Raw genomic sequence first — 26,258 nt, 5'->3', positions numbered from 1 at the left:
AAACATGTATAAAATGACCTGTGTGGGCTTCAGTAAAAACAAAAAGAAAAAACTGAGATTATTGTTGTCTTGGCCATGTTTCTTGCTTAATTGTGCTGATGTTTTTTTTTCTTTTAGCTGCCTCAAAGTCCCTTGATGCTTGACTAAAAGCGGTATACGTACTGAAACGTAACACTACATAATTATCCACACTGAGGACGTGCCTGTCATTAGAATAGTCTGTATGCCATCAAGTCCCAGCAGGGGATTTCTGTCATAACTCCTGAACAGCAGCCAAGTTCATCCAGTATTGTGCATGTAGAAAAAAAACAACAATGAGAACTTTGACACATGTGTATTTGCAGGGAAATGTGGTTTTTGACATCTCTGTCCTCCGCTAGTCATTTAGTAACACTGTGGAAAAACAAGCATTTGAAGTGGTTGGTAGTAGCTGCTCTTTATTTCACCGTCCCCAGGTTGTGACTCTTGATGGAGCACCACGCCATGAATATATCTCTGAAAAAACAAACCCAAAACAGAAAATAATTAGTTTTAGTAGAGTTCTCAAACGTCTCCTGGAAAAGTTAACATTATACATTAGATATGCAAAAAAATGATGCAATAACTTCGAGTGGAGATGCGTACCTGCAGTGATCGGCCACGCATTCGTTGCTGCAGTATTCTTTGTCCCAGTCGTCGCTCTCCACTGCTGGGTTGTTACAGCCGGCCCTCACACACACGCTCTTCAAAGAGGTGGCCTCGCTATACTCTGATACCTCCATCTCATCCTGAAAGATCAGTAAAGATTTGGAGAAGCATAATATTACAGACTTGTATTTTTCTGAATTCTCAATCCCAGAATCCCGGAATCCCAAAAAAATACCATTTAATGTCAAAATGAGAAGAAATCTTAACAGGTGTATCTAGTACGTGCACACAAATATAAAACACAAAAATAACTTTTCATAGTTTTCACCCTGTCAGTCGAGTTTTAGTGGTTACATCCTTGTGACTGAGTCTCATTGTTGGTGAAACTGCTGAAACTCCATAAATGTGTGTGTGTGTGTGTGTGTGTGTGTGTGTGTGTGTGTGTGTGTGTGTGTGTGTGTGTGTGTGTGGTTAGTGAACAGTAAATGTTCACCACCCCAGGCATCATGTGAGTGTTTTCAACCACTCTGCTGTGAAACTGGTGGCACATCCCGGCAACAGTACTCGTGCACCATGTCTCCCATCTCAGCATGTAGGTGTAAACTAAAAATCACACTGCTGCACACATATTTACTGTTCAGTGTAACTTATAACTGGCTGTACCATTATTTATGTATATTTTATTTTGTATTTATACTGAATTCAGATCAATTTGTAGCTTTATTTTCACTTTTACATTTAAGAGTCATCTATCTTGTCCAGTGCCAAAACATCTCAATTACATCAACGTTGATTCAGTGTCATAAAACAAAAAGTCCAAAGTTTATGGGAACTGTTGTTGAAGGCAGGGATCAAATTTAACATTTAATTCTGATTTGTGCAAATGGAGATGGCAAAGACAATTCACTGTTACCAGCTTCTCAAATGTGAATATTTTCTGGTTTTCTTAGTCTCCTTTGTGATTGGCATTTTTTGGTATTTGCTAACATTTTATAGCAAAATACCAAATAAATAATGGGTAGCTTACTCAATAATAGAAATTATTATTAGCCGCCCTATGTAACTCTGAATCAATCTGCTTTTTCTGAATGTTGGAAATCCAAAACACTACAATAAATCAGCCTTGAAAAAATGTAAAAGATCCTGTCAATCACCAAAAATGTTACTACCTGCAGCTAAACTTGCCAAAAACAATAGCAATGTATAAGAAAGAACTGTTACCTCTTCTGAAGGTAGCATTTCTGCAACTACATCCTCGTCGGGATTTAGTGATGTGTCGGCAGAATTCACCACCTGCACATTAACAACAGGTGCAGATTGGGCAGATGTAGTCACTGATGCCGCTGTCGTGGGGACAATAATCGGCAGGGCCTCTTTTCCAGGTAAAGAGGCTGGAACTATTTTTATCTGGAGCGGAGGCGGCGATGTGGCTGTGACAGACATGGGGATGCCTGCTGTGGTGTTCCCCTCTCTGGGCTTGGCCTGCAAGGGTGGAGGTGCTGGTGCCATCTGTTGTAGCCGTGGCGGGGGCGGCGCGTTCTGCATCTGCTGCAGTGGCGGTGGCTGACGAGAGGCACCCGAGACAACCAGCGTGGGCTGCATAGTGCGGACCCCTCCTTGCAAAACGGTCACGACCTGACCCCCCGCTTGCAGCAGGTGCTTGGGGATGATGATCTTAGTGATGGGCTGGGCTGGGAGGGCCGCTGCTGGTGTTGCAGTGGTTTTGTTTGCCCCCGTGCGGGAACGTGTGGTCATCTCCGGGACGTCCAGAATGATGTTGGAGGCGCAAATGTTGGTGATGGTGTTTTCTTCGAGGTTGTTGATAGCGGGGCGGATGGCCTGGGCACCTGCAGGGAGAAGGGTTGCAGGAGTCAAGTTGCCCATAGGTGGAGGTGGTGAAGGGGGCATCTCTATCTCCTCGGTGGCAGGCTGGGGTGAAAACAGATGAAAAAAAATTAGAAAAGCAATGTGAATGAAAAGCTCATGAACTGCTTTAGAGCACAACATGATCTTACCTGTGAGAGCTGGTTGGCTTTATAAGCTGCCAGTGCTTTTAAATACTCCCTTTTAGCTGCTTCTGTCTTTCTCTTATACACCTAGTGGAGAAAAAACAAGTACCACTGCTGTGAATAGACACCAGTTGTGTGTACATTTCAACCAACAATCACTTTTTTACTCCCTAAAGACTGACACAGAATATTAATATATGAGCATATTTACAAGTACCTGTTTCTGCTCCTCAGCCAGGCTGTCCCACATGGACGCCACAATCTTTGACACCTCACCAAATGAGGCGTTGGGATTCTGGCCCTTGATGGCAGCCTGGGTGTCTCTGAAGAACAGGGCATACGCTGAAACTGGCTTCTGTGGCTCATTGGGGTCTTTCTTCTTCCTTCCTTTCTTTGCGCCCACTGCCCCGGTCACTGCGGCCAATGTGGCAGGCTTTCCCCCTCCCCTCCTCACCCCGGCCGGCGACACGGAAGACAGGAGAGCTGGGTGGGAGGACATGTGGGAGAGGCCGGAGGAGGAGAGAGACATGGGGGAGTCTATGAGCACACTCCTCTGAGCAAAGAGAGAGAGAGAGAGGGGAAAGCATGTATTAGTTAGATGCCTTCTTTTGAACCTTGCTGTGATGCATGTGAGGTGTAACCCCTCACCTTGAAGTCATCCATGTCCTCATCCTGTAGGGAGCCAGCTGGAGACGGTGTTGCTGACAGCGGCTGGTCAGGTGTCCCTGAATGATGCCTGATGTTTTCACCCCCAAGACCCATTGTCAGCTCTGACTGGTTAATGGTAGTCAGCTGACTGCTTCCCAGTAGTCCATGACCAATGTCACCAAGCTGAACATCAATGGTCATGGGGGACGAACTGCTAAAGTGTGACCCACTGGTATTACCCAGTTCCTGAAGAGGGGAAACAGAGTAGGGTGAGACAAAATGTTTTTAAATTTTTACAGAGACACACAGATACATTTTGGAGTTAGAAACAACTCTTAACTGTATTAATCAACATCTAATACATGAGCACATCAAACAGTACTCTGTGTGAGGGTTCACAGGTGAAGCACTTACCAATGCAGAGGAGCTCAGTAGGGCTCCCCCTCCAGACTGTCCCATAGCCCCGAGGTTCAGCTGCCCCAGGCCCTGGGACCCGCTGTTCACGAAGGTGGAGGCGAAGGATGGGTCGTTAGCCTCCACCACCAGGTTGCTGACGAGGCTGCGGGAGCCCGGAGGTCCCCCGGTGCTGTCGGACCCATCGGACAACTCAAAGTGTGACACAGCGTCAGTGATGCTCAGGGACGGGTCCGGGTCAAGGGAGATGGGGGGGATCTCAAAAACCTCATCCCCGAGGCTGGGAGTATGAAATGTCTGCTGTATGTGGAAAAAGAGCAAGGGGATTGAGGATCAGTAGGAAAGGATAGACTTTATTGTCCCAGTGGGAAATTTGTCTTGGACTTTACAGTTTCTGCATTGTGAACAGTACAAAAAAACAACACCACATTATCCAGACAATAAAATACAGCAGTAGGACAACTGCCTCTATTCAATTGCACATGCCCAAACATTATCATAAAAAACAAAACAAAACAAAACAGAGGCACACATATTTACAGTAGTACAGCGATGAGCGACATTAAACAATAGAAAGAATACAGTACAACAATGGTGTCTCCCTATTCCAGCCTAGGTGGTGTTGAGCGCCTTAATAGATAAGGGGACAAAAGAGCTTTTGAACCGGTTGTGCTTGCTTAACGTAACTGAAACATAAATGTTTGTGTGTGTGAACGTGTGAACACAATGAAAACTGTCACACTGTCTACAGACTGAGTAGCTGATGAATATTGAATGAATAACTCGACTAGCAGACTGAAGATTGGTTTTATTCCCACAGGTCATAAAACTACTAAATAAGAAACAACACACACAAAGTGAAATCTAACCAGTATGCAATAGTCTGGCCATTGATTGTATTTGCAACCTTTTCGTGCCTTGACACTCTTTACTTAAATACATATATTTTTACATGTATATCATTTTCAGTAACACGTTTTATCAGTAATGGAGCCTCCCAGTCACAGTATTTCATACAAGTGTTTATGTATAACTGTAGTGATAATAAACCTCGAGTGTTGAAGCTCACCTCCGCGGATAGAAAAGGGTGTCCCGGTCCGCTGATAGTCATATAATTGTCGTTGCCCTCTGGAAACTGAAACACACCGTTAGTATTTCACTGAACTAACATCAAACTTACTGTAAAAGCTTTGCTATTAAATATAGCTTTAACTTTATTTTACCTTATTTTCTTCAGAGTATCCACCGTAAGCTTGAGTGTCCAAAAACTCCGTATCAACATTTTGAGCACACCCGTCCGACAGGTCCGAGTAAAAATTAAGGTCCATTTTAAAATAATTCCCTCTTAAACTATCACACACGTTGTGTAAGCAGTTAGCTGACCGTGGGGATTTCTTAATTCCTTACCCATTTAGGCCAACATTCACTAAAGCAGCTAACTTAGCAGCTAGCTAACTAGCCGCCGGTTAGCATGACATTAAGGTCGAGGAGATGATGCTAGTGTTACCTTAGCTTTATTTCCAGGGTATGACTGAGATAAGGGGGTGATTTTATGCTAATAGTTGTTAACCAAAAGATTATAATGTGGCCAGAGTATTATGTATTAGCTTCGGTCAGCTCCCGCAGTTTACTGGAGGCCCAAAACAAAAGCCCCTCATTGCCAGCACCGAACACATTAGCTGCTGCTGGATTCAAGGACTGTCGGAAAAATGTGCCAACATCGCTTGTAACCACTAACCGCGGCGAGAGTACGTTAGCTTTCTGCTAATCGTGTGATTTACTGAAAGTCAATGAGAGCATTTACATAGACGGCAGCTGCGTGTAGTTCACGGATGCACGTACACTTGGTGTACTCAATGCTATTGGGTTTTTTTTTGCATAATTTTTGTTTGCCTGTTTAACTACCAAATACAATGTAACATGGGCTATTTTCCAACGTCATGTCAAATTTAAAATGAAACGATAACAATTACACTGTGGTTTGTTACAACATATGATCAATTTTGTTATCGTTTCCATAGATGCTTAAATTGTTTTGTGTCTGGAAAGAACGAGCAAACAAAGAAGCCATGAAGGCAGCGCAGTTCAAATCCACCGACCTCTGTCGGAACCATGTGTCATATTCAACTCAAGTACTAATGCGTTTCCGTTCATAAAGAAAACAATATTAACTTTAAAAAATAAGTGGTGGACACTTTTTAGGGTGCTACTTTTAAATAAATGTTGATTTTCATTTAAGTAGTAAAAGACTGGCCGCTGTAAACCAGGTTAACGGACCTTTGGAAATGAATGAACGGCTATATCTGCACAGTGATAGCAGGGTCGCAGCATGAGGACAGTGTATGACCTCCGGCTTTAGGGTCCAATGAGTTGTATCATACCATTTCCACCAAATAAAGGCATTTTATTTTTCAATGTTTTTTTTGTTGTTGTGAAAGTTGGGACTGAGTTGCCCCGGAGTCTAGACTTTCAGGCAGCAGCACCGCCCCCTGGCCCATCCTTTAAAAACAGGCCTAAACGTTCCCCAAAGATAAAATGAATTGAAGCTCCCACCCCACAGTTTGCTCCACGATAGCCACCTGCTTTTCTAAAATGTTCTGTACATTTAGCCTCATTGGGTATCAACTGTTGTATTTTCTGATAAACATGATTATTTTCTGAAATTTAACAACTACACTCCCCAACTAGGCTTTAATACACATGCCATCAAATAAGTGTTTGATTCCAGTTCAGTCTCTAATTCACAGATAACATCTCAGCTACCATATTTCAGATATAGTTAAGTTTAAAAAAAAAGTGAAAGTGAAATATATAGTGAAACAGTAGCTGGGTAAGACAGAACCTCTGTTCCTTTAACTTTATTCTAAATTTGAAGTAGTACTGTTCCTTTTATGTATAAATCAGTAGTGAGGCTTGCCTCATATATCTCAGGAATGCTGTGTATGTTAACACTGCTGCCATTTGTAACTCATATTTTATAATAAAATTTAAGCACCAACACGACCCAACAGCAAACCTTACGGTTCCCATTTTGTGAAATTCACAATAATACGAACAAACTTGCTTTCACTGTAGATTGCTGTTATTCATATCACAGATACAGTCAGATCATAAAACAAGAATAGTAACTCATTGCTGTGATCTTTGCACCATAGTACACAATTGACCAGCTCTACATTGTACAATACACCCATCCTCCTAGCACTGCTTCAGTAACTAATACGCCACTTTCCCTCTCCCTCCCTCCCTCCCTCCCTCCCTCTCAACCCCCACCCCTCCCATATAGTGAAAACAATAACAGAACATCCACACACCGGATCCCCTTGTAGTTCACAGACTCGTCTGGACACACAAGATATGACCAAACGAGATTGGGGTATTGTGGGATCTGGATTCAGGCTCTGCTCAGTACACATGTCCAGTTTCATGTAGCGCGAGAGGACTGGTATTGAGGTTCTTAGATAAGAAAATGGTATCTGTACAGCAGGGGTCCCCTTTTGGTCACGGCTGGGAATGTGATGGGAATTCATAGATTTGGAGGAAGAGGAGGAGAATGACGAGTCATGAAGTAAGAAAGCTCAGCTTTTTGCCATTTTGTCAGAGGTTAGAGAAGAGGACTGAGGAGAGAAAGTTGGACACAATTCTCAATGATGAAAAAGAAAACAGATGGGTGCAAACCTGCTCCTTTCATGGAAAAAAAATCCTATATAAAATAAAATGAATAAAAGTAGCAACAAAACAACACATTCATCCATAATTTGATACATAATATGGTAAAAATAAATGATGAGGAATAACATAATTCATCTCTGAGAAGGGGACTAAGTCAGATGTGTTGGGCGAGTGGGGTTCAGTCAATCCTCTGAGCTAGATGAGGAGTCGGAGTCCTTCTGTGCTATGATGACATCGTCCAATAGAGCTTCTTGATCCGAGCTGTCATAGTCACCTTGGGAAAGGCTGTCCCCACCCTCCATTTTAACGTCAAAGTCCGGACTCGTGAGGAAGTGATGGGAGGTCTCCAGGTCCTCCTCATCCATCATGTAGGCTCCGTCTGACACCAGAGTCTCCTCTTCAACTCCGTCTATGTTGGGGTCTACAGGGGTGGGCTCTGGAGTGTGGTGATGGTGGTGGTGGTGGTGGTGGTGATGATGGCGGCGCCGGCTTTTCTTAGGGATCTCCGAGTGCTCGGTCAGCAGTCGGTGGAAGAAAGTCTCAGGCAGGAAGCCCTGCAAGAAGAACCATTTTTTATTAGACACAGAGTTGATGGATATAAAAAGACTGTTTTACATAGTTTTTCAATTTCCTGACTCTGTGGTGCAGCTTTATTGTCTTAAAGAGAACTGAAACCATATTTTAAGTCATAAATATATGTAAAAACAATTAAATGCAGTAGTTAAACGAGTCTTTAATAGTTCCGATCACTTTGGCTGAGCTGTTGGGCTTTACAGTTAGACCTAAACACTTTTTATACGTACAGCCTAATGTCCAGGCAAAATGTGAAGGTGGTACATTTCCTACTAAAGAGATGATTAGAAAGAAGAGTGAAGCAGTGTTTTGAGTACGTACAGAGTTACGAACAGTTTCAGACCAATCGGGTGCTACAGCATTATCAGGATTCTCCTCCAGGTATTCCCTCAGGTCTTGCAGCAACGGACAGAAAGAATTTCCGACCTGCAACAGAGGAACATTTTTTATGTCTGTCTGTTAGCAAGAAATACAACACAGCCGACAAATCCAACTGACGTGCATTTATACCAATTAGACGTCTCACCTTCTTCCCTGTCCTCATGTTAATGACTTTGACCTTCTCGCTGCCCGTCACGGCTTTATCTGACCTCCTCCTCCTCTTCCTCTTGCTCCTGTTCACGAGAAGCTGAGGAAACGAGACAAATGATGTAATAAAGCAGAAACATGTCTTTGACATTTTGTTTCCAGATCAGCCTCAGACCAAGCCTGGGGTAATATGAATTGACACTTGTTGAAAAGTTGCTCCCATCCCATAACTGATACATGTTTTGAAAGTACCTCCAGCATGTCTCCCTCCACCTCATAGTCTGGGTTCTCCTTCAGCCAGGTGGGAGGGTCCCTGCGACGAGGAATTCGCTCCAATGAATCGTTGAGTCCATCTGGGTCTGATAACTGGAAAAAGAAGAAGCAGATGGAAAAAAAAAAAAAAAAAGTTAGCCAAGTAAATCCAATGCGGTTTTGTTTTTGCATTCAAGTGTGCCTGTGCTACAGAATAAAACACATGTACATCTGATACCTCTTGGTCCTTGCGTCGCTTGCGGCTGCTCTCTCCTCCAGAGCCATTGGGCATCAAGGCCTGCTTAGAGAAGGTCAGCTTCAGTCCCTCCTCCTGGTAGAGTGAGATACAGAGGGGCCTCTAATTAGCACAGCTGCATTTCAAAGAACCTACCTTGGATTTAACACTAAATTAAATTGTTTTAATAGTAGCGCTAAAAACCTGCAAGATTCATACAGAATGAAGGATTTTATTTGACAACCAAATGTCAGTTTTTGCATATTTTTAATATTAATGTATTCATGTATCCCACATTTTCTTTTAAAGTGTGACATTTACAATAGCTTCCAAGTATAACAATTAATACATTTCACAGAACCGTGACAGAAAATTTGACCAGCTTAGTGAAATCCTGAACAATTCAGTGTATTCTCACCTTGAGGAGTTTAACAGTGAATTCTCCGTCTTCTCCCTCAGCTCCGGGACCACCAGGTGTAATGGTGGGTTTACGGATCACCCTCGTGTAGGCCATCTCGTCTCCCATCAGCTCTGAGCTCGGGTTGAGCTGAGCCTCAGACACGTAGCGTCGACCTGACGGCCACTGACCGGTCAGCACCAGCGTACATAAACTGTCCAAACGGTTGATCAACACGCGGTCCTGAGACGAAAACCCATACGAGTCCCATAAGTTAAGTCATTCACCACCAGAGGATCAAAATATGGTTTGCTCCTTTAGGCAAAGCCACCAAGTCTAGACTTACATCCTGTAAAATGAACATGAATTACCTTGGGCCACTCCATTCTGAGAGGATCTGGGGGTGGAATGCCATCCTGAGACGCAGTCATGGAGAGTAAACTGTTATCTTCATCCCCGTCACACACCTTCATACCAGCTAAAAAAAAAAGACAAAAAAGGGGAAATAGTTAAACTGGTTGCTTTCATTCTTGCAGTGTTTAACAATGTTTCTATTTATGAACCAGCTTACCTCGTTCCCCCTCTTCCTCACTCTCTCCGCTGTCATCGCTGCTGCCTGATCGCTCAGAAGACGATGAGCCTGAATCCGAATCCGAATCTGAATCAGATCCTCCTTCTCCGCCTCCCTTTCTTCCTCTTCCCCTGGGCCTGCTACCCTTGAAGCTCCAGCCCGGCCCACCCACCTTGCCGTCATGATGACTCAAAGGCGTGCTCTGCAGGCTGGCGCCCAATTCACCTCCGAGCAAGTGGGCGTCGTCTTCGGGTCCCTCCTCCTTCACGCCGGACACGTCCTCCTCAATCTTTGGTTGGCTGAGGGGCATGATGGGCATGATGGGCATGACGGGCATGACGGGCTGTGCCATTGGTGGTGGAGGTGGCGGTGGTGCGGCCTGCTGGGTCTGGATGAACTCTTCGCGGGCCTGATTGAAGGTGAACTGTGGGTCTGCGAAGATGGAGAGCTCGGTGCGGCTGACACCGTGCAGGGCGGCGCCCAGCATCAGCTGACGATCGTGGTCCGGTACACTCCACCATGTGGGCAGCTCAGAGCTGGTCGGGGTCAGCAGCAGGTGTTCCTCCAGGGAGGGGTTCGGCAAGACTCGCTCACGTAGGCGACGCAGGAGGCTTATACGGTAAAGTGTGCGGGAAGCACGCTCTTCAGTGATGGGGGCCACAGTCTGAGAATGCTCTACTGTATCTGAGTGGAATCAGAGTAAAAGCAGCTACGATTATGTGTCTGTAAAGTCAACATGGTCCACTTTTGCAGAACTGCCAAAAATGGGGAAAAACTGAAAAAAACTGTAGATGAACATATTAAGTTATTAAGTTAATATTAACTGTAGCCCACTAACATCAAAGTGTTGGATTCCACATCACCATAAATTAAGTATCTACCACTGTAACTGCTGGTTAAACAGTATAATTCATCCTAATATCAACGACATGTGCGGTAATAGTTACCTTCACCACGGACCGGGCGCAGGTGACAAACCCTCCGGCACATGGCGACGAAAGCACGGAAGTATCGACTGAGGCTCTCATCAGTTTTTTTATCTAGACGAGCAAAGGTGCGGAAGCGGTTCCAGTCAAACTCGGCTTCTCCGCCCTCGGGAAGACCTGGCTCTTTTTTAATCCTCTCCACGCCGAAAGTTGACACCACACGATAGAAGTCGCATTCCTCCCTACGTGTCCACCTGCCAAAAAAAACCCCACAGAAAGCAACTTGGGTGATCCAGGGCTTTTTTTTGTTTGTTAGTGATTTGACATTAGAGCTGGAATGTGAAAGTGGAGTGAAACTTGAACTATACGTAGAGTGTGAAAACAGCACCTTTATTAAATAATAGTGGAACACTAGAATACCTTTGCTGTCGCTCCTGCCGTGCGATCTCCTTCAGCTTGCTGGCTTGTTCGCACCGCCTGCGCCTGCGGTCGCCCTTCGCCTCGGCTTCGATCTTCAGCTGCTCCTGCCTGTAGCTGCGCTGGTACGCCGTGATCAGCCGCCGCAACCGCGCTGTGAGCGTTGAGCTGGAGGGCCACTCACAAGCGCCGCTCTGACTCTGGCTGGTATAGCTTTCTATGATCACTGGTGGCCCCGCCTTGTCTTCGACAGAAATCTCATCCTCCACGTTCATAGAGTCAGCCTGGAGGACGACAAAAACAGCATTAACGTCAAATGGAAACCAATTAATACATTAATTCCAGGCTGTATTTATTTATTTATGGGTAAATGACAATGTGTACAAATTCATACCTCCTCGAAAAGATCTTTGGCGTGTCTTGAGGCAGGCTTGAACTCTGGGTCCTCTGAATACTTGTCATAGTCAGCTCTGTACGACACAAACAATAAACCATCATCAAGCAGGAAAAAGATGAGACATGTCCAGTATATCTACATTTGTCATGAAGTCTAATTTAAGCCTTTGACCTTTTTAACTTATAATGATGTACAAGACAATGTTATCAACTGACAAATGTGAAAATGTCTGCAATTTGAACAATTTACGACTGCTTTGAGATGAAGTAGTAAATAAGGACGAAGGACGAGGCACTGTTAGCATCACTCACTCGTCTCCCATCTCGGCATCACCGGTCTGCTGCTCGGCGTCAATGGCTTTGTCGTCGGGCCGACCGGCTCTCTCCAGGAAGGAGAGACAGGGATCAGCGCGCATAGTGGTGTACATCTCATAACCTAGTAACAGAGACACAGCCAAAACCGTTACATGCTAAAAAACATGCTATACAGATTGTGCAAAGACATGTTCGACATGCTCTTATAATGTTACCTACCATGTTTAAATACGCCGGCCAGCAGTGAGCGGTCTGCTTCAGTATCCCACCATCCTGCTGGTACCTCCTGCTGCTCCATCTCAGGCATCCAGACATCAACATCCCTGAAGAAAAAATGACACAGTGTGTTAGTGTGTATTCTGAAGAAAGTAGGTCTTCTCTTGATGTGCAATGTGCTGGATTAGATACCTGATATCAGCTCCTTTCAGGACAGAGTCAGCATGTTCGCCAATCACCTCCTGTTTCAGGTAGTAGAGCATACGCACCCTCAGCAACACCCTGAAGGAGGAAGGTGAGAAGGAGTTTTAATGTAGAAACACGGATGAGATTACACATGGACGTAAAGCAAAACACAAATGACCGAGGTTTCACTGACTTGTTGCACTGGTGTTTGAGGTGTTTGCGGTAGCTGTCGTCAAGCAGCAGGGTGTCAGGGTTGTACTTGCGGATCCACTCCACCTTCTGTACATCAAATGTACTCTGGGCTTTCACCCTCTTACCCTTCCTGCCTCTTGGAACAGGGATGGACAGGCCTAAGCAGAGAAAATAAAACATTAATGTACAAATATTCTGTTCAGCCAAAAACATAAACCATGAAAACATCACACGGACACGCAAAGGAAAAATGACTATAGTTACTTACCAGAGTGGTTAAGTAGTGTTTGGGGTTCACGACCGTTCTCCGGCGGCGTGATGAGCTCCCAGATGAAACTCTTGATGTTCTCGTCTCCGCGGTAATGGAGCAGGCAAAATACCAAGATGACTCGGCAGATCGTCTCCACGTCGCGATCGCTCAGTCGCCGTTTACACCTGGCGTGGGAGAGGATGTCCTTCCAGCGACCCCAACTGGAAAAGAGAAAAAAGGGTGAAAAGTGCAGAGGGTCAGACAGGTTATTCTCATTAGGATAACTTGAGCTAATTAACTCAATAAAAGCCTTAAAATAATGCAGATCAAATTAGACTTTCACCAATTAAATTAATTTTACTCTTTAGGCAGAACATGTGCTGAATGATATGTTTTGGAGAAGTTGGGTTAGGGTCAGGCTTAGGCTAAAACAAATAAAAAGCCTTGAGAAAACGACCATGTAAGAAAACTGGTGTGACTCGGCTATCAACAAAGTCTACGTACCCATAGACAAGCAGGTGTTTTTCTACCCGGAAACAGTCAGTGCGACCGTAGCCAGTTCCACTGTGGCGGTCGGAGCGTCGGGAGGACCGCGACTGTCTGGAATTGGCGGGTGGATACTCGTCGTCGCTTTCCATATCAGACAGTTCTCCACCTTCACCTCGTAAAGTGGAATACTGACGGGTCTGCTTGCGTACTCTGGGAGTGTCGATCACCAGAGTGTTCTGTGAGAGAAGGAGTAACTTCTATTAGTGCTCAAGTCAAGTTAGTTCAATATTAGTAGTATGCAGGTAGATCAAACACCAGTAAAATCTACTAAAATGACCACCAATTAACATCACAGATTTACCTTCCTGTTGATGGTGTCCATGTCTATGTCCGCTTTCTTGGCCCACTTCTGCCAGAATTCAGGGTCATCGAGGGCGATGTCGTTGCGGTTCTCAGAGGCCACGAAGCTGGCCTTGGAGAACGTGGAGCCCTTGCCTTCGCTCTCGATGGTGATGGTGGTGGCTCTTCGCTGAAGGATCTGGTCGATGTCCTCCTCGCAGAAGCGACTGCCCTCATCGTTCTCATCCATGATGGCTGCGTAGGCTCCTTTCCTCAGCAGGTCCTCGATCTCTTTCTTGGAGAACTGCTGGATCTGTTGAAAGGTGAGCAGGAAGCCGTTTCATAAGAGGTACAAACTGGATTAAGAGAACAGTTTTGTGAACATCACCTTAGAGTTCATGAGTTAATGAGTAGGTTTTCTTACCCCGTTGACACTGCTGTCTTTGTTGCCGCTCATGCTCTGCAGGACGGCACGGTCCAGGCCAAGCTTGAGACTCGCTTTATCCAGCATCTCCCTCTCGTACGAGTTCCTGGTGATCAGACGGTAGACCTTGACCGCCTTAGACTGGCCAATACGATGACACCGTGCTTGAGCCTGGAATAGGAACAGAAGAAACATAAAAAAATGCGTTGAGCTGTTAAATGGGAGTGTGCTGTGTGGATGTTAAGATGTATGTTATTCTTCAGGTCTAATCTGGCACAGTTGAATCTTGTACCTGCAGGTCATTCTGAGGGTTCCAGTCAGAGTCAAATATAACACAGGTGTCGGCAGCAGTGAGGTTAATACCCAGACCACCAGCACGGGTACACAGCAGGAAGACAAAACGGTCCGAGTCGGGCTTGCTAAAGCGATCGATGGCAGCTTGTCGCAAGTTCCCACGAACTCTGCCATCAATTCGCTCGTAAAGGTATCTGTAAAAATAAAATCAAACACTTTACATTAACTTACCCGCATAATGCGCTTAAGACAATTACACCAGCACTTGTGAAGTTTTTGAAAATCATCATCATACAGCTGGATCCTCATACCTTTTGTTGATGAGGTAGTCCTCCAGAATGTCTAAGCAGCGCACCATCTGGGAGAAGATGAGCACTTTGTGGCCGCCAGCTTTGAGGCGTGGCAGCAGCTTGTCCAGTAGCACCAGCTTGCCGGCTGACCGGATCAGGGCCTGCAAATGGAAGTCCGCAGCCAGGGGGTCGTAAACCTCCCGCAGCTCTGCTACGATCTTCTCCTCCGCGCCTGGACATGACAGATAAACCGGTGTAAGTTCATTATGCTGTCTACGCTTATACAGATACAGGAAGGAATGGCAATAAGGATTGAGAAAGCAAAAGAATCATCTGTATGTAGGGCTGGGCAATACATTATTTTTTGACTATATTGCAGTCTCGATATTTTAAAATCTGCTCTAAACTACTGTCAAATAGGTTAAAAAAAGCTATTAAAAAACAAAACAATTCTAAAATACTATATAAACTGCTTTTACAATAAATAAAGTACTGTTACAATAGAGTTAAATGAAATACTGTTATGATGAAATTTTTTAAAAAGTAGTACTGTGTCTGAGAGAGCCATATGAGACAGCAAGAGAAGATAAACACCAGAACTAGTCTGATGCCGACTGCTTAGAAAACATTACATGACAATTTGTATTCATTTGTTTGCGACATAGTAATTTACTACATCCCACATAGAACAAGCAGCGATACACCGAGTATATTCGATATATTAGATATATCACCCACCCCCATCTGTCTGGCATCTAATTTATCTCTAAATAATGCATTACTGTAAAAAGACTGGATTAGGCTTTTTAGATGTGATCACCAGAGAAACTTTAGCCATTGTTTTCCTACAGACTGAGCAACAGCTGTCCTGCTAACTCAGATTTTACACGGTCACTGGCTTTTCAAAGCGCAATCAGTCACGTTAGCAGACGGAGAGGCTTTAACCATGGAGGAAGTCTATAACATTTCCAAAGAAAGTGTGTATTGTTTTCTTGTCAGGATTAATTTAAAAATGTTTTGTTACACAGCAAATACATGATGCAATAACTTGCAATGTATCTCTCAGTACTGTCTAAACCTGCAGGGAGTGCAGTTTAGACTGCTTATTATGTGTAGGCAGCTTTAGAAAACATTCAAACCTCTGATTTAATGTCGGCTCATTCTGAAAAAATGGCCCCAAATACATCATTACGACACATGTTTAAAAACTGCAATGACTAGTGGCAGCACTTTTTCCCTGTTTTTCAACCAAGTGGAAAGTCAACCATTCAGAAATAACTCTACTCCAAAGATTGTATAGACGGTTCAGCACAATTCATGTCAGTTACTTTTGGGAATACACATACAACTATTTATTTTAAGCCTAAATATAACAACAAACACAGCTTAACATCTTCTAACCCGTCTCAATGCTTTAGAAAGCTTACAGCCAATAAAGTAATAAGAAATATTAAGAAGATCATGAGTTAATACTGAGATGCAATACCATTGATGAGGTAGGGGTGGTTGCAGCACTTGCGCAGCTCCATCATAGTGTTGAGCAGATTGGGGACGTTGCTGTTACTGTTTGCCCCTAAACTGAGGAAACTGAAGTTCCTCTCCAGGATGGCTCTGTAATACTTCTTCTGGACATCCGTCAGCTCAACCTGATGGGAGAAATAGTGAGATTTTAAAACTCAACAGAAATCTTACAATATAGTATGTTACTGGTGTTCGTGTTTTGAGTGTTTATTGTGAGATAAGGTGCTTTCTTAAGCTTTTTGGTACGTATGTGTCATTTTCACTGATTGATGCATGTCTTTGGGCAACTATCACTGTTTTCCAGTCCTCTTTTAGCGAGACGGGAAAGACAAACTGTCGTCTTATTTATGTCCTAATGAACTCCAGACATAACAGTTTTACAGAGAAATTGCATCATTTACACTAACCTCAATGATGGTCTCCTGTTTGGGTGCCAAATTCTTCTCGACATCCTCCTTGAGCCTTCGCAACATCATGGGTTTCAAGATGGCCTGCAGCTTTTGAACCTAATGGGCCAAAATAAAGCACATGCTCAGTGACAGCTGAACATTAACATGTTAAATGTGCATATATGGAGACTGATAGATTTGTCTGTGAATATTAATAGTCAGTGCCAAGATAAGTACCTGTTCCTCCGTTTTGAGGTCTCCAAAGTCTCTGAGGAACTCTGTCTCAGAAGGGAACTGGGCAGGCTCCAGGAAATGAAGCAAGCTGAAGAGTTCCTCCACAGTGTTCTGGAGAGGAGTGCCTGTCAACAGGACCTTGTGTTCCTGGGAAAAACCACACCGCACACGCAAAAATGAAGACACGGAGAGAGGAGAGATGGCGTCTTAACTGTAGGACTCTAGGACCAGCAATATGTGTGCACACTTGAAAGATACATTCTGCTGCAGTCAACATACCAGGTCCAGCATCTTCAAGCTGTCCAACAGCTTGCAGTTGCGATTCTTGAGGCGGTGAGCTTCATCGATGATCACACAGCGCCAGGCGATCTCCCTCAGCTCCGGGCAGTCAGACAAAATCATCTCAAAGGTTGTGATGAGGGCGTCAAACTTGTACGCACCTGGGATCAAATGTTCCTGTAGACAGAAGGCCGATTCCCATTACACACGTTCAACGTGAGTGAAAGCCAACAAGCAACATTCAAATCTTTACTCCACCTTGTCATCCTTGCAGTACATCTCATACTGCTGGATCATCTGTCGGCTGGCCAGGCTGCCGTGGTAGACGATGGCGTTCATGCTGGTCCACGTGGAGAACTCCCTCTCCCAGTTGGTAATGGTGGAGAGGGGAGCGATGACCAGGAAGGGGCCCTGGAGGCCGGCATCGTACACCTCAGACAGCAGCGCGATGGACTGGATGGTCTTTCCCAGACCCATCTCATCTGCCAGGATACAGTTCTGCCTGAGATACAAGAAACAGGAAGTGTGAATACTGAAGAAAAGCATCATTCAATATGGACTTCTCTCCTTTTCCCAAAATATAGATGACACAATGCCTAATTCATCTTGCCCCCCCCCCCCCAAATACTAAACGTATTACTTCTACTACAGTTTGACTGTGGCTCTTGCACTTTGCTACAGGTGACCGTGAATTATCATACGTATGTTTGTGTGTGTGATATATACCTGTTGTACCAGTTGAAAAGCAGCCAGTTGACTCCCTCTAGCTGATACTCTCTGAGAGTATTGCCATTCTTGTACTCTCTGGTCTCCTCCAATTTCTTCCATGAACTGGCTGCAGGCCGCACCTGACAAAAAGAACAAGGATAAATGTCACAGGCATGATGACACAGGAAACAACTCTCTGCCTGACAGGTTACACAGGCACCAAAGGTCCCCAGTAGTCCCCACATTAAGAATCAAAATGCGCAGACAAGCAGGTGGTTTAAAAACTGCTTCTGCTATTTTTCGCTTTACTGCTCACCGCTCTCTTCAAGCGAGGTTGTCGGTCTTGGATTTTGCTGAACTCTTCAACTTTGCCCTCGTCCACATCCTCCTTTAGCTCCCAGGTGGCGTCTTCGTAAGGCAGAGAACTCCACTTCACCAGGTAGTAGATAACAGGCTAGATGGAGTGAAGGGGGAACAGGTGAATTCAAGTATCTAACGATTACAAACATGCTACTATGGTTCATAGTTCAGCTACATAGCCATGAGAGGCACGGCTGATCTTTTATGCCCTGTTTTGAAAGCCATTATTTGACGTGGCCTGGTCTCTCACCTCGCCGTTGTCCTTGTCCACACTGTGGGATACGTCCAGGATCCTGTCCGCCTCCATGTAGTCGGGGTTGAACGGCTCCTCCTCCTGAAGAGAATGGAAGGGTAAGAGACAGTACAAAAACTGTATGTGCAAAGTTATACAGCAGGTGAAGCAGCTTGAGCCTTCAACCTTGCTGATCTACTCAAACATCCTCTTAAGAAACTGCAGAGACATTTTTATTTAATAAAGCATCTAAAAAAAAAGAAAGAAAGAGAGAAGTTCCCCTCTCACCTCTTGGAACAGGTGCCTCATCTGCGCGTGCTTGGTCTTAAACCTCTTGATCTTTTGATGGATCCTCTTATCTTTTTCCAGCTGCTCCAAACTGGCCCACTCACAGTGTAAGTATGAACTGAGAATGAAAGAGCGATGTTTTACTTACATACTCAAGTGATTTTTTTAAAAAAGTGTCAAACGCCAAGGCCAAAGTTATTGGTTGAGATATTACTACTTACTAGTTCTTGTATTTTACAAAGAATTCCTCAACAGTGGTGTACTGGCCTTGGGTCACCTTCAAGAGAAAAAAACACGGTTGGTTTTTTTATGATTCTCATAATTAAACGAATAAAGGAGCAGCATTGAAACATCAAGTAAATGGCGTCAACATACATCCTTCTTGGTTAATCTCATAGAAAGAACTTTGTCTACAATCGCAGCATCTTCCTCAGCTGGGTTTTCCTGTAAATATAAACAAAAAAAAGAGATGGAATAAATATATATATGAACAAATACAACCCACTCTAACCAACATCCATCTCGTGATAGAACTTCATCCAGTCTCAATGCAGAAGAATGAATTATGTCTCAATATTTCTAAGCTCTCACCACAAAGAACTGCATGCTGGGCTGTCCGTCGCCATCCAACTCCAATTCCTGCTTGAGTTGCGCTGCGCTCCCGCCGCTGATGGACGCCACGGCCGCCGCTGTCGTAGTAACATCTACGTCTTCCTGCTCGTCCTCGTCGTCCGTTATCTTGATATCCAGGTCTTCGGTGTACTTCTTCCTTTTCACAACGCGATTGGAGCGCCTCTTCTGCTCGGAAGGAGAGAGGTGTCAGTTGAAATTGTTTTTGGAAAGTTCAGCATAAAAAAACACCCAAAAGGCACCCAAATATCCACACGTGCCAAATTATGTAGAATGAAAAGGGTCTTTTTTTTTGTCAAACATGATTTCTAACAATTGGGACATCCCTCTCACAGCCAGCAACGGGTCTCCAAAATTACACCGCGGGTGATCTGACCTGAAAACTCATCCGCACTTGCCAAACTGGCTTCTGCAGGGCTACACCGCGTAACTAGTCTACAAAGCTGTCTCGTTTCCATTCTTTCTGTTAAACTAGACATGTTTTGACTTGACAAATATAAGAACATGCTCGCTGCTAATGAGTGTGGCTATAGTAAAACATCACAGCTTGTCGTGTATTAACAAAGGGTGACCTTAAACGGACAAATCAAGCTCCAAGATAAATAATGACTGTATGCTCTGCTATTTGTTGTGTTGACTATCAATAAGATTCACGGGGAGAGTACTGATCCTAACAGTGTGACTGTGTGCGTTCTTGTACCATTGTCATGTCATCCTCCAGTGCAGCAGGTGAGGCGGGGCTCAACTCCCCATCAGAGTGGTCTGAGGATGCGTTCCTCTTTCTTTTCTTGGCTCCCACTAGAGTAATAGTGCTGGGGGGAGGATGGAGGGAGAGAGGAAAGAAAACACATGAATTGGCATCAAGAGGATGATAATAAATATAGTTTTCTACAAGGCTGCCTTCAAAGCATGCATCACTTACTTTGTCTTGGTTTTACTTTTGCTCTTGTTCCCAGCCCCAGGTATTACTGTGCCTCCGGCCACTGTGGTTGTCCCTCCCGGCGTTTTCACTTTGCTCTTTTTGTCAGCCCCTCCTGTGGTTTTGGGTGTCATTCCTCCAGCTATGGAACTTTTCTTCTTGCTCCCTCCTCCGCTGGACTTCTTCTTAGCAGCAGACACCACGGTCAAAGTGCCCCCCATCTCTGGAGAAGTTTGCGTAGATGGAAGCTCGTCCTGGTTCAGGACTCTGGGGAGGTTCTTCTCGCCGCGCGCTTTGGCCCGTGCAATGGCTTCGGCCACGATGCGGTTCGCCTTCTCTTGCTTGCACAGGATCTCCACCCGTCGCACGGAGGCGGGCTCGCCGGGGGCCTTGGTGATGCGGATGGCCTGGGATGGAGTGGTTGTAGTGGAAGGGCCTGCTGCCGACGTGTTGATGACCTTCACCACTGAGACTGTCCCGCCAGCCGAAGACACTGCGCTCGTCTGTGAGAGGAGACGGATTTCTTTAGTTTCTGTCAGATTTTATTTAAACAAAACCCTAGTCTCTCCTTTACTGTATTGTAAAGAACATCCATGCACATCTGGAGGTCTACCTGTGGCTGCAGAAGCATTTTGAGCGGCACTGCGACTCTCTGTCCTCCTTGGCCTTGGGAGATCTGCAGCACCTGGGGGCCGCCAGCATTGCCAGTTCCTGATACCAGCTGGTACTGTACAAGTGAAAGAAGAGACGAGTCAAGTCACAATCTGCTTTGATAGATCTTAAAAAACTAAATTTGGGTTGGATGTAACACATTAAAGCATTTATACGATCTGGGCATTTGGCAGGATTAGATGTTTTTTGGAAAGCTGCTTGTTTGGCATCTTCTTCACAATCAGATTGGAGTGATATGAATTTCGTCACTGAGTGTCCGGTGCAGAGATTAGCCCAGGATGCACTGCACTTAGACAGCTTTGCGGATTTTTGGATAGCACCTTTGAGAAAGATAGGTTAACCCCCACACACACACAGCTTCAAGCCTTTCTGCTAAGCCAGGCTAGCAAGCCAGCACAGAGATGAAGCTGATGTTAATCTTTTCTTGGTAAAATAGCAAACAAGTATATATTGAAACTGCTGCCATATTGCTTTAAAAGGTCATTCAGCAATTCAGCAAAAAAATTCCACAGATATGAGGCATATTACTTTGAGGATATGAAACTTTTAAAGCTGATAAACCAATAATTAATTCAACCGCTGAATCCTATCTAGTATAAGGAGCACAATGCTTATTGCCATCTTTAGAGAGCAATGGATACTAGCAGAGCCAGTGTGGGAATGTTCATCATTTGGACTGATCTGTTCTGGCCACACAATAGCAGTCATTGCGTAGTATCACGTTTGAAACAATCAGAACCAACTGCTCCAGTCCAACACAAATGTCAGCAAGCTAAAATATTAGTCACATAAAGCCACATTTGTTGTGGGAGCTGGGGGGAATTTCGGTGAACAGTATCGTGTCACAGCGGGTCAGATTTCATAATGCAGTATTGGTATTAAATAAATACTGGCCAATGGTTTAAACTGAGATGCTTGGTGTTGCATCTCTGCAATGACGTCTTGGGAAAGCGTTTGCCTTGTTTCGCTGCATCAACACCAAATAGACAATTCAATGTTTGACAAGCAAACATTAATATATACAAGAGAAATGTCTGAGCTCAGAGAAATTTGCCACAAACAAGAGAACAGCATCAACAAGACAGAATGTGCCTCAGAAATGACCTGATTTAACAGGTAAGTTCAAACAGTAAAACGTTTCTTTCTCACCTTAACTCCTCCTTGTTGGTTGGGCTGCTGCTGAACCTGCAGCTGAATTGTGAGGACTTTGGGCTGCCCTCCAGCCTGGCCTGCAGCCCGGGCTTGGGTCAAGGCTGCTAGCTGGCTTCCCTGGAGCACCAGTTTGCCCCCGGGGAGCTGACCCAGTACTAGTCTAGTTGGGGTTTGGGCCTGTTGGCCTGTTGCTGTCTGAACCTGTGTGACCTGCTGCTGGGCTGTAACAGCTTGACCCGCTGACACAGCAGAGGCAGCCTGGGAGGACTGCTGGAGAACCAGAGTGATCCGTTTTCCTTCACCCTAGAATCACATACAGAGAATTAGACTCATTGTGACAGTCAGAAAAAGATTGACCTCATTATACAGCTTGTGAAAGTCAGTTACAAACCTGATAGTAAACCATAACACCACACTAAACATCACCCGCTATGCTGCAGCTGTCATGGTGTCACCTTGTGGTCTGCCTGTGGAGGCAGAAGAGGTGGAGCTTACCTGTGTTTGTGCCTGCATCGCTGGCTGGAGCTGCACCTGGCCTTGGGATTGGACTTGGACTTGAGTCTGGCCTTGGGCTGGGATCTGCACCTGAACTTGCTGGCCTTGCGTCTGTTGCACCTGCTGGGGCATGGAGGTGAGTAGCACCTGTTTCACTGGCCCATTGGGAGATTGCAGCAGCCTCTGCACTCCTGCAGCACCCACCTTTACTTGAGTCTGTCCTGGACTCGCCTGGTTCAAGACTGTTCCCCCCTGCAATATGGACATGCCAGGTTTGAGAGGAGTGCCAGACAACACACGGATAACCTTTCCACTGGTCTGGCCTGTGGCTCCAGACACAGTCTGCAGCACCTGGGCTTGACCCTGGGGACCTTTGAGAATGACAATTTTACCACCAGCCTGCTGTGTGATGGCAGCTAACTGCTGGGGAGTGAGCTGGTGCGTTATCTGTGTGAGCTGCTGTGTGGTGGCGGTGGTGGTGATCGGGGATGTGGAAACAGTCAGAGGTGAGCTCAGCAGGACAGTGCTACTGGTGACCACGCTTGCATTGCTAACAATGGGTATGGTGGCCTGGGCTTGGATTTGAGGTATAGTATCAACAGGGGCAGGGACTACAGTTGGAGTTGCAGCTATGGAAATAGTCTGAATAGGCACCACCGGCACCGGCTGCTGTGTGGGGGGTTGAACGGGGACAGGGTCGGGGATGGCGGGGGCTGCTGCTACAGAAGCACCGAGGCCTGTGCTGACCGTCAGCTCAGGTGCGGGCTCCGACTCGGCTGGTGCGTCCACCTGGCCCAACGCCAGCTTAAGGGCCTCTTCCACAGGGTCAGAGGAGCCCTGAGAAAAGGAGTCGTCCGGGAGGGCATCCAGGTTAAACAGGGGTGTGTCCTCAAAGAGGTCCATGATGGGATCTGCCATCTTGCCCCCTCTCCACACAGGGAGATGGGCACAACGTTAGACACACTCCGAGATGGAAGCTAAATAGTAGTCGTCCAGATCTTCTCAATGCCTAAGCAAACTGCTGGAAAATAGAGGAGAGACACAGATATCAATAATGCAAAATTGGATTTTATATGAACAAAAGCTCTTACTGCTTGTGAGTTCCAGCCCGTTTCACACCTGAAACTTTGTCTCATTTAATGGTTTGATAGTAAAAAGATAAGAATTAAACCGAAAGCTTTACAAATATGACCCTAAAGTATTATCTCATCTAATTTGTTTTCTCCATGTAGGATATTTGGTCGCATATTGATACATATAACTGATTTAAATTTGGTTCTGAATGCATGAAAAAGAGCGTACTTAAGTTTCCTAAATCACAGACAACTTTCATATAAACACGCTTACATTCATCTATTGAAGAGCTGTGAGCTGTTAACAAGTTCACTTGCTCTAAGTCAAGTCACACCAATAATCGATCACAGCAACGAAGTGAAGAAAAGTTTCACGGACACTAAAAGACTCGCTTTGTTTTGGTCGAATATAACATCTAACTCGCATCAATGTGACGTTACAGGTTTCATTCTGAAACAACACAACAAATGACTTCAAATATTAAATAAGGCGGTTTTACTAGTTTTATACAAAGCCAAAAAAGGACGAAAAGAGTTGGTAGTGGAGGGAGATGACGGGGGTGCTGATGCTGGACAGGTAGGATGTTTTCCTCTCTTGGTCGTATTGCAGTCTTTCTCACTAAACCCCGTCGGCTAGCATTAGCTTGTACCGCGACCAAGATGTGCCTCTTACAAAAGCGTGAGAGGCTCCGGACACATGCTCAGCTTCATAAACACGACATACTGAGAGTTTTAGAGCCGCTACTTCTCTTCTCTGTCATTTACTACCAACCATTCATCCTACCGGACTCCTTCAATCCCGTCAACAAACCGGACCAAACCAAAGCAACGTGCCACAATAACCACGTCCCCGTCAACGTTCAGACACGACTTAGGCCGCAATACTGTTTCGCTTGGTCCGCGTCTGTTTTTCGGCAAAAACACCTGAAAATAACCATCATGTACACTGCCTTAAGTCTCACAGTAATAATTTCGGGGTGCTAAATTTACCTTTGCATCGACACACATGGCTTTCTCCGTCTCACAACACTGTACGATTACAGGAAACGGCCAGGGAAGAGCAGGAACTAACATTCTTGCCAGAGAAAGCGTAGAAAGCGTGCCTCCCCCTCCTCCGAATGCTATCTAACGTTTTTGATTGGTCGGTTTTCTCTAGAGCCGGCAGCATATGGCTATCTCATTGGCTGAAGCAGCTATCCGTTATGTTGTACGGACGCTCCTGTGGGCGGGATGAGCGCCGTAGTTGGGTTGAGAAAACAATAAATGCGGCCTAGCCGAGCTCATTTGACTTGAGTTGATCTTCAACATCGATGTTTTTATTACTGAGATAGATGTTCATATTAGAGAGAGCACGGAGCCTTGTAGAGCTGACCGGAGACACACACACACGGGTGTTTCAATCACCTCGAAGGTATCATGGAGGGCACAAGCACCACAGGCCCATTTGTGAATGACACCGTCCGTTTTATTACACAGGCTGAAGCTCAACAATCAGCCCACATTGATATAAAAATGAATGGGGACCCCTTATGATATGGCCCTAGTACTTTATAGAAATATACATCCACTCTCTGTGACGGATTTGAGTTGTTTTAATACAATGTTTTTAGATTCTAATTAACAGCTCTCCTCTGGGTACCAATGTAATTATCATTGGTGTGCTTGCGTGAGTGAGTGATCCACTTGTGTGATTTAGTGCCCTCTAGTGGTACTAAACTGAAACATGACCATTAGGCTGTTCTGGGGCAAATAAATGTTTTATTTGTTAGATTTCCAGATTAACATGTTAATTAGAGGCACCTGGGCACAAATGGGCCCCTATTAATACTGTTATTCCTTCCACTCTTTGTGCATTGTGTGTGGTCACAGCTGTGTGATAATCTGATAAAAACACATTAATGTAGGACTATGCACCATGTAAGCAGCTGAAATAGTGGGTAAGGCCTCAAAACAGGATTTTAACACAGGGATTTTCTTTATGAAGTGACCTTAAGAATAGGTATTAAAGTCCATGTGAAGGAAAATATCATGTTAGTTGATATTATTGTTTTAGTTCCAAGTTCCATTTACTCATACTACCAAACGTGAATTTCCACACGGTGAACTTTTGGCTTGCTTTGTTCACTTTGTCCAATTGGTAGTCAAGCCTGGATTTGAAGTGATCACATTCACCAATTCTGCTTTCCTCATCTTATATGTCACAGCGTTGTATAACTTTAAAGACAATAGACTGTGAAAAATAGAAAAAGGATTAGGTAATTTAACCTTATTTTCTACATAGATACTAATTATGGTTATACAGTATATGTCCACAAAGACATCCATCTACTATCCAGCTGTTTCTGCAGTTAATGCATTAATGTGACAACATGAATTAATGTCTTGGTTCTCCATTTTCAGGGAATGCTTAAAGGCCTGCCCTAAAATCATAAAAGTATGATTTTGATTATGTGGGAGTGTATATGAGAGAAAGAGGGAGGGAGGGAGAGAGAGAGAGGTGGTGGTCATGAACCAGGGAAGCGTAAGTGACAAAATGTGACAGCGCACCACACTTTATCCATGGCAGCCCTGCAGAGATCAGCCTGTCTGCTCGCCAGAGCCTCCATCTGTCTGCGGCCCTGCAAACAGTATCCACTATTCACCACA

At 44.9% G+C, this 26,258-nt stretch overlaps 2 protein-coding genes across 2 annotated transcripts; both read right to left on the bottom strand.

Annotated features, from left to right (window-relative positions):
- Nucleotides 1-42: 42 nt before the first annotated feature.
- Nucleotides 43-5,335, bottom strand: tox4a (TOX high mobility group box family member 4 a). The gene is made up of 9 exons (XM_062428596.1): nt 4,922-5,335; nt 4,768-4,833; nt 3,699-3,998; nt 3,285-3,530; nt 2,854-3,189; nt 2,643-2,723; nt 1,849-2,556; nt 625-767; nt 43-495 (listed from the first exon to the last, which is right to left on the bottom strand). The coding sequence occupies exons 1-9, from the start codon at nt 5,024-5,026 to the stop codon at nt 438-440; spliced, it is 2,043 nt and encodes a 680-aa protein (XP_062284580.1). The 5' UTR covers nt 5,027-5,335; the 3' UTR covers nt 43-437.
- A 1,646-nt stretch (nt 5,336-6,981) lies between these two features.
- chd8 (chromodomain helicase DNA binding protein 8) lies at nt 6,982-24,663 on the bottom strand. The gene is made up of 39 exons (XM_062428593.1): nt 24,603-24,663; nt 22,540-23,560; nt 22,042-22,347; nt 20,834-20,947; nt 20,224-20,723; nt 20,002-20,113; nt 19,263-19,469; nt 19,047-19,115; nt 18,893-18,948; nt 18,672-18,789; nt 18,402-18,485; nt 18,108-18,245; nt 17,810-17,931; nt 17,342-17,585; nt 17,084-17,260; nt 16,808-16,951; nt 16,589-16,687; nt 16,147-16,306; nt 14,682-14,892; nt 14,369-14,564; nt 14,077-14,247; nt 13,675-13,965; nt 13,329-13,549; nt 12,843-13,045; nt 12,576-12,732; nt 12,389-12,478; nt 12,200-12,303; nt 11,978-12,101; nt 11,664-11,739; nt 11,273-11,553; nt 10,874-11,106; nt 9,927-10,610; nt 9,727-9,833; nt 9,377-9,598; nt 8,962-9,054; nt 8,724-8,837; nt 8,470-8,571; nt 8,265-8,369; nt 6,982-7,924 (listed from the first exon to the last, which is right to left on the bottom strand). Exons 2-39 carry the CDS (start codon nt 23,455-23,457, stop codon nt 7,553-7,555), a joined length of 7,725 nt encoding a protein of 2,574 aa, XP_062284577.1. The 5' UTR covers nt 23,458-23,560; nt 24,603-24,663; the 3' UTR covers nt 6,982-7,552.
- Between the last annotated feature and the right edge of the window lie 1,595 nt (nt 24,664-26,258).

The sequence above is a fragment of the Scomber scombrus genome, chromosome 11, assembly GCF_963691925.1.
Source record: "Scomber scombrus chromosome 11, fScoSco1.1, whole genome shotgun sequence".
In the NCBI taxonomy this organism is placed as follows: domain Eukaryota; kingdom Metazoa; phylum Chordata; class Actinopteri; order Scombriformes; family Scombridae; genus Scomber; species Scomber scombrus.
This window is presented reverse-complemented; position numbering and strand designations above follow the sequence as displayed.